The 13,092-nt window shown below is 35.6% G+C and overlaps 2 protein-coding genes across 2 annotated transcripts in view; both read left to right on the top strand.

Moving 5' to 3' along the window:
• The first annotated feature begins 147 nt into the window (after positions 1–147).
• LOC100371527 (large ribosomal subunit protein uL10m-like) overlaps positions 148–13,092 on the top strand; it is a 33,636-nt gene continuing 20,691 nt past the window's right edge. The window contains exons 1-2 of the mRNA XM_002736620.4: positions 148–178; positions 1,604–1,797. Of these exons, the coding sequence (XP_002736666.1) occupies positions 160–178; positions 1,604–1,797 (213 nt within the window). The 5' untranslated portion in view covers positions 148–159. The remainder of the gene's footprint in view (positions 179–1,603; positions 1,798–13,092) is intronic.
• On the top strand, positions 10,165–11,551 carry LOC146729083 (uncharacterized). The gene is made up of 3 exons (XM_085496002.1): positions 10,165–10,252; positions 10,710–10,867; positions 11,392–11,551. Exons 1-3 carry the CDS (start codon positions 10,235–10,237, stop codon positions 11,519–11,521), a joined length of 306 nt encoding a protein of 101 aa, XP_085352128.1. The 5' UTR covers positions 10,165–10,234; the 3' UTR covers positions 11,522–11,551.

Here is a 13,092-nt window from a genome sequence, read left to right as displayed (position 1 = left end):
ACTTTTCTGAAATATTAGGTAAAACTGACTTGTTACATATCATGACAACAGAGTAATGTTTAATATATTTTCAAAAAGTTATGTAGAATGTTTTGACACAATAATGCAATATTTGTAAAACAGTGTACATGTGACACCTTTGATAATGGTACATTCAAAATGGCGACGTTCACCCGAGGTAAGTGTGGATTTTTCGGCTTTCCGCAGTTTTACCCAGTTTCTGTAATGATCACGCTGTTTGTAATTGTCTTAAGCGAGAGTCATTTTCATGACACATGGTATTATCGAGCAATAATTATGACACCATTGATACGGGTCTACAATAATGTACATGTCCATCATCTCGATCGATATGTACATACTTACTGTCGCCGAATGCACAGGGTCCTGTGGCCGAATGAATTAAACCACAATGCCTCTACTGTGACTTAAGTCGTGTATAACTTTGAACCAGTCACCATTTAAACGTACTCTCAGTCGAATTTCGTATACGGACGTGACTGTAATTTGCTAGATTCTATTTTTCATTTTTTTCATTTTACAAAACTTGTGTATGACTGATGGAAAGCGCCCTCTCCCAACCCAAAAAATACATTACCTAGCTTTGAAGCCATAGCGAATCTTGTCTCGGTCTTTAGTCTTTGTGATGGTATTTTAGTCATTTCTGATTCATTTGGTGCCCTTACAGTTGCTATTTTGGATATTTGGATATTAGGATTTTATCGTAAAAAATAGCTGACCATTACCAAGATGTTGGAACTTACTGAATTTTGTACTCCCTAAAAAAAAAATTTGGTGCCACGGGTTGCATTGTTGGTATACACCATTATTATAAATTGCACCCCTTTCTGAAGGTGAACTTCTATGAAACATGTTTTATTTGACACTAAATAATATATTTTGTTACATTATCTGTGGTCAAAAGACATTGAATATAATAAAACACAAGTACAAAAGAAAATAGACAAAAGAAAATACATAATATATAATTAAATAAAAAAACATAATTTTTACTGATGGGCAATTAACAACAGATCAAAAAGATATCGACAATTTGATAATCGTGTCACCCATTTGCCGATACATCAGAGAAGTGCATTGTCACTATAGAATGCAGTTTATAGGAAAGGTATGTAGAAGGGATTTCTACAATCAACAAAGATGTTGCCATCATTTACTTTGGAGATACCAGGGTAATGTCCCGTTATAATGACAGGGGTAAAACAAGTTAAAAAAAATTTCTGTAATTTAGACATTTTCTAAAAGTTGCTAAGCATGCTACTCTACCAACCTATATATCATCTGAAAGCTTACTAATAGTTGTTATATTTGGAATATTCATTGTGTTGCAAAAAGCATTTGATACCGAAATTTTAGCACTGCTACATCAACAATTTTCACTGGGTTTAAATTTCGCTGATTCAGCATCTTGGGCATATTCATTGGGTTTTAAATTCATGGTTTTGTAATTTAGATAATGTGTTCTATGCTAAATTTTACATGTTCACTGGGTTTTAATTTGGCTCATTTTCCAGTAAGCGAAATGAGCAAAATTAAAACCCATAATTAACCATTTTACAGTATTAGTTTGTTGTGTTTTCAGTTCCCTTGTGGACAACACCATGGGCCATTGTTAGACATAAAATGAAAACTGTGAATACAAGAACCAAAAGACCGATGTCTATAGTGAAAGCCAAGATGTTAGCAGCTACACAGTATAGACCGATGAAAGACAACATCTCATTAGCCGAGAGATGTGCGATAAGTATAAAAACAAAAGAAGTAGTGGAGGAAAAGGTGTGCAACTGTTAGCTACAACAAACTGTGTTGTTTTTGTAAATGGTTTATCCCTATTGGACACCATATATGTAATTCATTATCACTATTCACAAAATAAATTTGCAAAATATTTTGAAATAATTTTGATTGCATGGATTGCCGGTCACCAGCCATATGGCCCGCTACAATCCCAAATTGATAGTCTACATTATGCCCCAACCACCAACACCGTTCTCGCTGCAGCACTTCGCTCTGAAGAGAGTCTTTTTGACTCCCATGTGCGAAGCACAAAATGGGAGTCTTTGCAGTTAGTGTGTCTGTATGTGTGTATGTGTGTATGTGTGTATGTGTGTACTCGCATTACTATATGCTTCGAGGACGTTGATAGGTTATTTGACCTGCCTCCGAGGACGTCTCAATGCTAGCGAGGACATTTTCAGGGTCCTCGGATTAAAGTGCTATAGAATGGCTTCAAATGACCTATTAACCACGTGACACCATTCTGAGACACGTCCTCGAAGAACGCGTAAAGTGTGAAAAATTTACACATTTTCGTTGGAGGCCCATTTCAGCCTCGGGCGCCCCCAATTTGACAGATACACACATTTCAAAGATACACGCAATTCAACAGTTATAACGCGTCTCACTGGTTAGTGCGCCACCTTTTAATGGCATATAGCAAAGGTATTACCACAATTCTAGTTTTAAGTGAGATCCGAGGACCCCGGGGGACATGAGAGGCCACATTGTTGTCCAAAACATGATACACAATGTGTTAAGGTAGCGAGAAGGGTTTGATGACGTTTCTGATTAAAGCATTCTCTGTCTATTATCTCATTCAGAACCGTAATTTAGCTTATATATTTCAAAAGCCTAAGTATAGAGGGACACGTTGGCACAATCTGGAGAGTCAATGTTTACATAATTACTACGTGACCGCAAAAATGGCAAAACTTTTTGTAAAAATGACCAAGTCTGCGATTGCGAGAGTACAATGAGGGAATTTCCGGGTGAAATTTGGGCAAGGCATTGTCTGTAATCAAGTCTATTGAAATGCGTCTTCCATAGTCAAAAGACCTATTCTTCCGATTTCTACGCAGGTTTGTTTTTGGTCCCCTAATTACTCCACACTTGGCACCTTTAACATACTATTATTCTGTGACAAAGCATTTTCCTAAAAAACCCAGAAATATTTCGCACACCATCATTATCTTTTGAATGCTAACTGCGAGTTTGAATGTCCTAGTCCGAAGGCACTTGATTTGGCGGTGGTCCCAATAAGTCGTACTCAATCAAAACTTCAACTCAAGAAAAACGCGAAAAACAGTTTTCGATAATAAAACATTGGAAATTTGCTGCGTTATTATAAATATGCACTAAAATGGCCAAACACATTAACCACTGATATCATAGAACTCATAAAGAGTGTCAGATATAATGAATAATTTCAAGCGTGAAAAATGAAGAAAATTGCTGGCATTTGAGTTCGTACTTCAGGAACGTTCGGGCACGGTTACTAAAAAAGTAACCGTGGTTCGGGTTTTCATTGTTATGCAAACGAACAACGAGGGATAATCCTCTGACAAACATTACTGTCCCACTGTACACGCTGACAGTTTACAAACAAGCTAATCCTTCAAGTGTCTCTGATAAGAAATCTAACAGAACGGGTTTCATGGTGAAAAAAAAAATTGCTGTGTCAGAGTGTGACGCTGAGTGGCAGATTTTGTTTGCCTCGTCTGTCAACGCTTTTTTTTCCTCGCCATTGCGTTAGAAAAAATGGTATTAGTAAAATAGAATATTGACTTGGAAAATAAAACTATTTAAACGAAACTTCCGTTTTCCAATCACTTTTTTGTCTCGCTTTTGCTACCGCTTGCTGAATTCGACCGAACAATTTCCGCTTTATTTTCGACCGCGCAATTCCCGAAATATCATTCGGACTAACAAAAAAATTCCGAGGTTCACATTGCCTTATCATTGTTTTTCTGTTTTCTATATATGTTGAACAGCTGACACAAGTTCAACTACTTTTTGTTTTAACTATATATAATTATATGCACGCAACCTGACCCTTTGACCTAGATTTGGCTTGGACTGAATATTTTATTTTAAACAATATTCTGACGTGAAATACAAAATGTATTTCGACACAAGTACGACATGGTTGTCTGGGTTTTCTTTCCTGATTATTGAGTCTTCGCAATGTGTTTTGTATAAGTATTGTTGTTTTCCTCCGAGGCGAAGACAAGCTGAAAGACCATGAAGCTAAATGGCAGTTCCATTCTGAGTGAAAGAAAATATTTTCTAAGCCTAAAATAAAACCTAATATTACACCTCTTTGTGTATTTGTTAATATTTATTAGTATTTGTTTGGAATATCGTTGGTTTCTTCATACTGAGTTTAGGACGGGCGTCGATCAACACAATGCTGACAATGGACGTTAGATAAACACGCACTGTTTACGATAGGAAGCTTACACCTGTTATATCAGAATCCTTAACAGGATGTTTACCCGAATATTGTGCAAATTTGGACAAATTATATATTTATCACTCACTCAAAAATACGATACACTTGTCTGGAAGTGGTGAATTTTGAGATACAAATATGGCATTAAATCCATCGAATTTAGGGAAACCATGTTCGATCATGGTGTATATAAATTTTGAATTTTGAGATAATTCACTGGAACGATGCCTGATAATTATGTATTTAAACGATGTCGGGCCGGTTGTACATGAATCCAAATTAAATATACAAAAATGGACCAAGCAGTCCCTCAAGCTGGAAGACTTGAACTATCACTGAAACTTAGGGATACAATTTCATTGACGCCAAGTAACGTAGTTTCAGGCCTGGCCAGTATTGTGTCGTAAATTAGATCAAGACTGTAGAACTTTATTCTGAAGACTACATATATATATATATTTGGCATGAATGGAATACAGTTTCTTCACGTGCATCGGCCAGGGATCAATCGCTGCGAACACGACCAAGTACATACTTGTGTATTTGTCTGCTGTCCAAGACAAGTCATTTTACAAGGACAATCACGAGGCGTGTTTCTACGGGAAAGGTGACTCAAAACGCTGACGAGATTGATTAAAATGAATTGTAATGAAAGTATTATATGTTTCCCCACCATGGGTGGCTAGGCCGCGGGTACACGGTGTCATGCGATACCTGCTCACGAATTATGCCGGCTATTTGCTACCCAGTTTAGTTTTCCAGCAACCTTTCCCAAACTGAGGGACAGCTGCTACAAAATAGGCAAAATATTAAAAGATAAAATTGCATGTCATGTTTGAAATGTGCATTGATATATAACATGTTACACTCAGTGGGTGTGCTACAGATTCCGATCAATATTACAATATATTTTATTTTCTATATTCAGATTCATAGATTCAAATATAGCCAATCACGTTATCTCACTGCGCGAAGCGGTGAATAAACTGAAATTACAGTAACAAAACTCCCAACACAGCCGCCATGGCACAAATAACCTTTAAATCCACCAGGCTATAATGTGACTGATATTTGTTTAAATGGATAACTCTATTGAACATGGTCGAGAATAAAAAGGTCTGTCTGATCACTGTGGTCTGATGCACTGCGTGTTTTATAATAATTTAGACACGTAAAAAGCAACGTGTGCAATTTGAATAGGATTAATTGGTTTTGTCTTAATTAGTTATTTTGTAATATATTTGCCGTATTTTAAGAACATCCGCTCAACTGCTGAAGCAGGCGATGTAGTGCCGTGATCGTTGATAATGTTTAACTGAAGTGTAGCCGAGTTCTTTCCTTTTTTGTTCTTTCTTTTGAATATTAGAATTGGGCACGTAACAACTCTATCTTATTCATCAATTTTTTATCCCGTTGAACATGCCGTTTTATAACTACAAATATTTCGATTTTGATAGTAGGCATAATCTCTGCTGCCGACTGTCATTACATTTGTTAGAAAGTATTAGAACATGTAACCACAGTGTGTACTCAAAAAGCATCGACAATCAAAAATGCTATTGACATGTCAGACAGTCCGCTAATAATAACCTATACTTAAAGTTCAAATTGTTGAGCCCCATGAATTGTATGCTAGTACTCCGAATGGGATATCACTGTACGCAAGGTAGTAGGACATGTGTGAAGCTAAATAACACATTGTAATAAACAGAACAAAATCCCGATATTGAATTTTGTTTTGTTCTAATAACTCATGTGCGCATTCACATTGTGATTTATTTTGGTTTGAACAATACGAAGTGCGATGTCTGCCCATACTGGGAGTACACGTTAGATAAAAACAGATCTATTCTAAAAACACTCAATAATAGACAACCCTGCAAAAAATTTAGAATCAAGTGCGACAATATCAAAATATGTCGTATTAATAAACGTCTTAACAACTTAAACTTAAAAATACTCGAAAATATAATGTATGTCCATTGAACAATTTAACAAAAATAATCTTGCAAATTTTTGACAACTTGAACATGCATTATTTCACACGAAAATAAACAATCACGCTGATATTTTGATAGTGATTTCAGAGTTTTCCTTGCCAAGAATCTTTTTTACAGTATTGACCTTTATGATGCGCTGTGTTAGTTACTTTATAGAAACGTTTTTGTGTGAAAGAATTCTGCCCACACTGTCGGAAATAGGACCAAGGTTAACGGTGCTATATGCCTATCAAGACTACTTTAGTAAATGCCGTATAAATATCCACTGCAATTGATTTCATGAAGAAACATAAACCTCGTTGAAACAGTTTGTACTTTTTTATCGTACATGATTTGTCGAACTGTCAAACGCCATATGCTTTTCCAAGACCAATTTAAGGAATAATAAATGTGGCTGTCTCTACCACCACCGCCACCACAAACAACGCCAAAATCATAAAATCGATAAAGACTAAAATTGCATGGAGTATGTTGCATGAGCGAAGTTGTTTTACTTATATATTTTATTAAGTATAGACATTAACTTATTTTCTCTTGCATCGTCTGTAGGATTTGTCATTTGGTGAAGCTTCGTACACATGCGTCAAAGATTCTTTTTCGGCGGATATCAGTATTTTGCTATCAGTTAATACGTGATAGTTAATTCAATTTTGGGGAAGCAGAGTATATGTTATGTAACAGGCACGGTTACAATCGTATTAGTATTTATAAATATCGCTATGTCGGTGTTTCCCGTAAACAAACATGTTTAATCCAAATAACTGGGACATAAATTCAATGTGATCAGGAAAAATGAAAACAGAGGTATAAACAAGAGTACCAATGCACAAGTTTTAATGAGCATACATTTAGAAATATCTAACACGGATACTCTATACTATTTGAGTACGTTTTTTTCAGTTACTTGGCAAGTAATTCTCAACCTAAATCAGGTCATATAGCAAAATATGTATGAATCATACACTTGCAATTAGTTCATAAACGGTTTTGATAATACACAAAAAAGAAACGTCCTCGGAGACAGGTTCTAAAAAACAGTTCTCAGATCATATAGCAAAATAAGTATGAATCATACACTTGCAATGAATTTGTACACGGTTTTTATAATACATAGAAAAGAAACGTCCTCGGAGACAGGTTCTAGAAACAGTCCTCGGATCATATAGCAAAATAAGTATGAATCATACACTTGCAATTAATTTGTATACCGTTTTTATAATACATAGAAAAGAAACGTCCTCGGAGACAGGTTCTAGAAACAGTTCTCGGATCATATAGCAAAATAAGTATGAATCATACACTTGCAATTAATTTGTATACGGTTTTTATAATACATAGAAAAGAAACGTCCTCGGAGACAGGTTCTAGAAACAGTCCTCGGATCATATAGCAAAATAAGTATGAATCATACACTTGCAATTAATTTGTATACGGTTTTTATAATACACAGAAAAGAAACGTCCTCGGAGACAGGTTCTAGGAACAGTCCTCAGATCATATAGCAAAATAAGTATGAATCATACACTTGCAATTAATTTGTAGACGGTTTTTATAACATATAAAAAAGAAACGTCCTCGGAGACAGGTTCTAGAAACAGTCCTCAGATCATATAGCAAAATAAGTATGAATCATACACTTGCAATTAATTTGTATACGGTTTTTATAATACACAGAAAAGAAACGTCCTCGGAGACAGGTTCTAGAAACAGTCCTCAGATCATATAGCAAAATAAGTATGAATCATACTCTTGCAATTAATTTGTATACGGTTTTTATAATACACAGAAAAGAAACATCCTCGGAGACAGGTTCTAGAAACAGTCCTCAGATCATATAGCAAAATAAGTATGAATCATACACTTGCAATTAATTTGAACACGGTTTTTATAATACATAGAAAAGAAACGTCCTCGGAGACAGGTTCTAGAAACAGTCCTCGGATCATATAGCAAAATAAGTATGAATCATACACTTGCAATTAATTTGTAGACGGTTTTTATAACATATAGAAAAGAAACGTCCTCGGAGACAGGTTCTAGAAACAGTCCTCAGATGATATAGCAAAATAAGTATGAATCATACACTTGCAATTAATTTGAACACGGTTTTTATAATACATAGAAAAGAAACGTCCTCGGAGACAGGTTCTAGAAACAGTCCTCGGATCATATAGCAAAATAAGTATGAATCATACACTTGCAATTAATTTGTATACGGTTTTTATCATACACAGAAAAGAAACGTCCTCGGAGACAGGTTCTAGAAACAGTCCTCAGATCATATAGCAAAATAAGTATGAATCATACTCTTGCAATTAATTTGTATACGGTTTTTATAATACACAGAAAAGAAACGTCCTTGGAGACAGGTTCTAGAAACAGTCCTCGGATCATATAGCAAAATAAGTATGAATCATACACTTGCAATTAATTTGTATACGGTTTTTATAATACACAGAAAAGAAACGTCCTCGGAGACAGGTTCTAGAAACAGTCCTCAGATCATATAGCAAAATAAGTATGAACCATACACTTGCAATTAATTTGTATAGGGTTTTGATAATACATAGAAAAGAAACGTCCTCGGAGACAGGTTCTAGAAACAGTCCTCAGATCATATAGCAAAATAAGTAAGAATCATACACTTGCAATATATTTGTATACGGTTTTTATAATACACAAAAAAGAAAACGTCCTCGGAGACAGGTTCCAAAACAGTCCTCAGATCATATAGCAAAATGAGTATGAATCATGTATTTTAAATTAGTTTCGATAATAATACACAGGAAAGAAACGTTCTTGAAAACTGGGTCAGACCCTCCTAGGGACATTTTCTGGCCATAAGTAATTTGGAGCTACTCCATTTAGTCAGTTATTAAAAATGCGATATCTTATTTCGCCTTCCTCAAGGACTGGACGTTTGTTCATTTACCTGTCAAAACTAAAATCTTTCTTTGTGAATGAAGTATTTCTAATGAGTACATTGGCATCATGGTATTGTATTACCATACTTCACATTTGTTTAGTTTGTACTGTGTCTGAATGTGGCGCTGTCTGAACGCGTTTTTTAGTAAACATGTTACAAAAGTATGTCTTGCGTCCAACTTTCATGAATTCGGCTGTAAGACGTAGCACTCACGTTAAATGCAAAGAATTGCGCAAGCGAGGACTTTAATGTTTTCCGAGGAATTATTTTTTTTTGCGGGTAAAATGGTGCTCAGACCGCGAAAGCGAGAATATTGGGGAACACATGGTTCCAGTACTTGTCTTTCAATGTAAAATGGAAAACGTTTGTGAAAGCGAAGAAATGTTACTACTCGCGTGGACGTGCGCATAATATGGGCATGGAGAAAAGGCCAACAAGTTAAGCATGGCGGGCACTCGAAGCACACGACGGTCACATCGACTGCTCTCTTCTAAAGAAGATCAAATAAAAGTGGCAGAACATTATATAGCCAAACAAACTGACCAGCCAGGATTTTATGAGACGATTGTGCTATGGAAAGGTATGACGTTCCACTGTTCACTTTACTGTTTCTATTTGTTGTCTGTCTTCAGCGACAATGTGCTAAATGCTGGGACCAAGCGCGTAGGTGTTACCATATCGAATACTAGTAATCTAAACAGAACACTTTTATAGTAGAATGCACTTACTGTAAAATAATTTCAAACTGAGTGACAATATTTTTTTTATCTAATTATTTTTTTATTTTGTACGCGTTCTCGTTGTTTTGTTTTTGTATTTCGGCAGTACGCATTAATATCTGGCGGCAATGAAAGTGCATGCTAAAAAAAAAATAACTGTGATTTATTGTTTAGACACAAAAATGAGATTAGCCGTAAGAACACTGATATTACACCAGTTTCCAAATACAAAATTCTATAATAAAACTTAGGGAGTCTTTGGTCTTAAGAGCTTAGGGGGTCCCAATAAAAATGGCAGTTTTGTTCTGATCGGCCGTGAATTTTTGATATGCTGTGAATGGAGTTATTCAGGAAGGTAATAATGTAAAGAATTAACAAATTTGTTGTGCTCAGTTCGGCGCGATTAATAATATGCAATCAATTTCCTGTCAGTTGACAACACATTATATTCTAAACCAAAGACTGACAGCACGTTCTTCGAAGACCCTGTGCCGTTCGAACCATGGCAGTGGAATCGAAATTTACTTCAGTCTGCGTTAGATTTGTGCATTCAGATCTCAGTATATTGAAAAAGACGTTTGTTTATAGTTTTTAGCGATAATCAGCAAGTATTTCAGCTGTTCGTTGTACGATTCTTTGATGTCCCTCAGATGAGAATATATTTAATCTGACTGTTTGCCGTTTACCACGGTGCTCAATGTCCTAAATAACTGAACGGCTTCATCACTGCTTCATGTTAACTTGTATTTCGAAATATATCCAAGTCACAAGTGTAATGACTAGTTTATCATTTATGGTTTATTTTATTCCAGGTAGAGGTGTTTTTGCTGGAAAGCAATTCAAGAAAAGAGATTTCTTATTGCAATACGATGGTGAACTTATTAGTGGGTCGGAGGGAGAGATTCGTGAAGAGTCTTCTGATGGCAGTGTATTCCGTTACTTTTTTTAAATTCAAGGATAAGACATATTGGTTAGTGTCCACATCTTTACAATCTTTTCATATGAAACTCATTTAAACTGCATTTAATATTAGCCTATCCCATAGTACTGTGTACATGTCTGTGTTGTGACTACTATGTGACCCTGTACCACAGCCACAGAAATTATTCAAACTCAAACACAACACATGTGGTGTTTTTTTTAATTCATACCTACTATCACCAATAAATTACATGAACAAATAAGGCCAGTAACCCCATCTACCAATATTTGTAACAAATATCAAATTCTTATTTTATGTAATAGTAAAGCTTTAACAACTTTGCCATGTTAGCCACAAAGAATATTTCTTCATTTATTTCTTTTAATGTAGTGGATGACCATATATGACTGTATGCAATTTATTATTATCAATAACTTGGGATTGCTGGTCATTCTTAAGTCTGTATCAAATGAATGATTGTGAGAGTAAAAATAATCTTTTAACTCTTAGTCCATAAAAAAAATCTACCTTGCTATATATTTTTCAAAAGCTATATTTTGCCAATGTTGCAGTATCGATTCTACTAATGAACCTGGTAATGGACCTAAATATGGGCGGCTAGTAAACCATGAAAGAAAATTTCCAAATGCAAGAATGAAAAGGACAGCCATACCTGGCACTATTTGCTGTAAAAGACATTGACGTCAATGAGGAAATATTATATGATTATGGACCAGTCAAATTACCATGGGAGCATAAGGTAAGATAATGCTTATTTTCATAATAATGTTATAACAGCATATGCCTTATAAATATATTTATATACAATTTCCAGTTGAGAAGTTGGTGAAAGTCTGAAATAGGTAATATTTGTTCACATCATTCCTTTAACTGATTCCATTCGAAATTGCACATACACTTGCACATGTACTACCACAAACACAAGTACAGTAGGATTGTCTGGTTTGCAAAGTCCATTGGTGTGATATTTTTTCTTCTGATCGTTGACTTGTCATGATGTGTTCAAGATTTGTATAATTATTCCTGTTTTCCCCATGAAAAAGAATATGGACTGAGTGAAATATTTCTAATTTTCTAAAATACATCCTGACCTTGCTCTCGCTACATGTATTTGTTAATTTTGCATGTGTATGGTATGGCAGTATGTCAGTAGATATATCCAGAAAAATATTTTTAATGGTTTGAAAATGCCTATTGTTTGGAATGTTGTTCGCTATTAGTTTGCCCATACTGAGTTTTGGACAGTCAAAACCGATATCTATCATTCAGCAAGATCAGCTAAAACAGGACAAACCTGGACTAAAATTCCTGGGAATAATGTACAACAATGTGACGACTGAGAACCATAATTATTTAGGTACTATTTATTATATATATATTCTGATTTTTCATTGCTAAACCAAAAAAAAATTTAAGTTGTCTTGGTGAAACAGTCATTAAAATCAATGTATTGGTTCATTTCAACTATGCATTTATTACCTTGAAGTGTTGAAAAAAAAAAATCCAATAGCAAACCCGTAAAATTTATAAACTCATAGTTGCTGTCGACATAGGAAGTAAAGTAAGCAAATAACACCGAACAAACGGCAAGGTAAAGACTATGTCTAATTATAGTAAATACGTACTGCGTGCGTGACTCGAACCGGCGCTCGCGTACGGCACCTAATCGCCTAGCTTCACGCCACTACACGTCTTCCCCTCGGCCACCGGGCATCCCCAAAAAAGGATGCTTAATAACCGAGCTTATTACGTGCAGAGAACGTGAAACCCGTCCACGCGATACGCGCCACACAGCATGGCCAGAATGCGGCAAAGGCCTTCAGATCTGGCTGTAGTAGGATGGTGAAAGTAATGGTACAGCATTTTAACAGTGAATAAGTACTGAGAAATAATTTTTAAACTCATAGTTGCTGTCGTTTGGAAGACGTGTAGTGGCGTGAACCTAGGCGATTAGGTGCCGTACGCGAGCGCCGGTTCGAGTCACGCACGCAGTACGTATTTACTATAATTAGACATACATGTAGTCTTTACCTTGCCGTTTGTTCGGTGTTATTTGCTTACCGTAAAATTTATGAATTTCCCTACTTCAGTGCTAAAAATGGTTGAGCATGTGGGTGTGGTACACTGGCAAATGGCTGTGGATAATACAACCGAACATGATTCTGTCATTCGAGTCGTGTTTCAATAAGCTGACTTCAATTTCCATGATATAAAATATTACATTTAATTTGCTAAAATCATAACAAAGATCT

This window comes from Saccoglossus kowalevskii, chromosome 22, assembly GCF_978046115.1.
Source record: "Saccoglossus kowalevskii chromosome 22, keSacKowa6.1, whole genome shotgun sequence".
Lineage (NCBI taxonomy): Eukaryota > Metazoa > Hemichordata > Enteropneusta > Harrimaniidae > Saccoglossus > Saccoglossus kowalevskii.
Note: the sequence above shows the minus strand (reverse complement) of the source record. Positions and strands in the feature narration are given on the sequence as shown.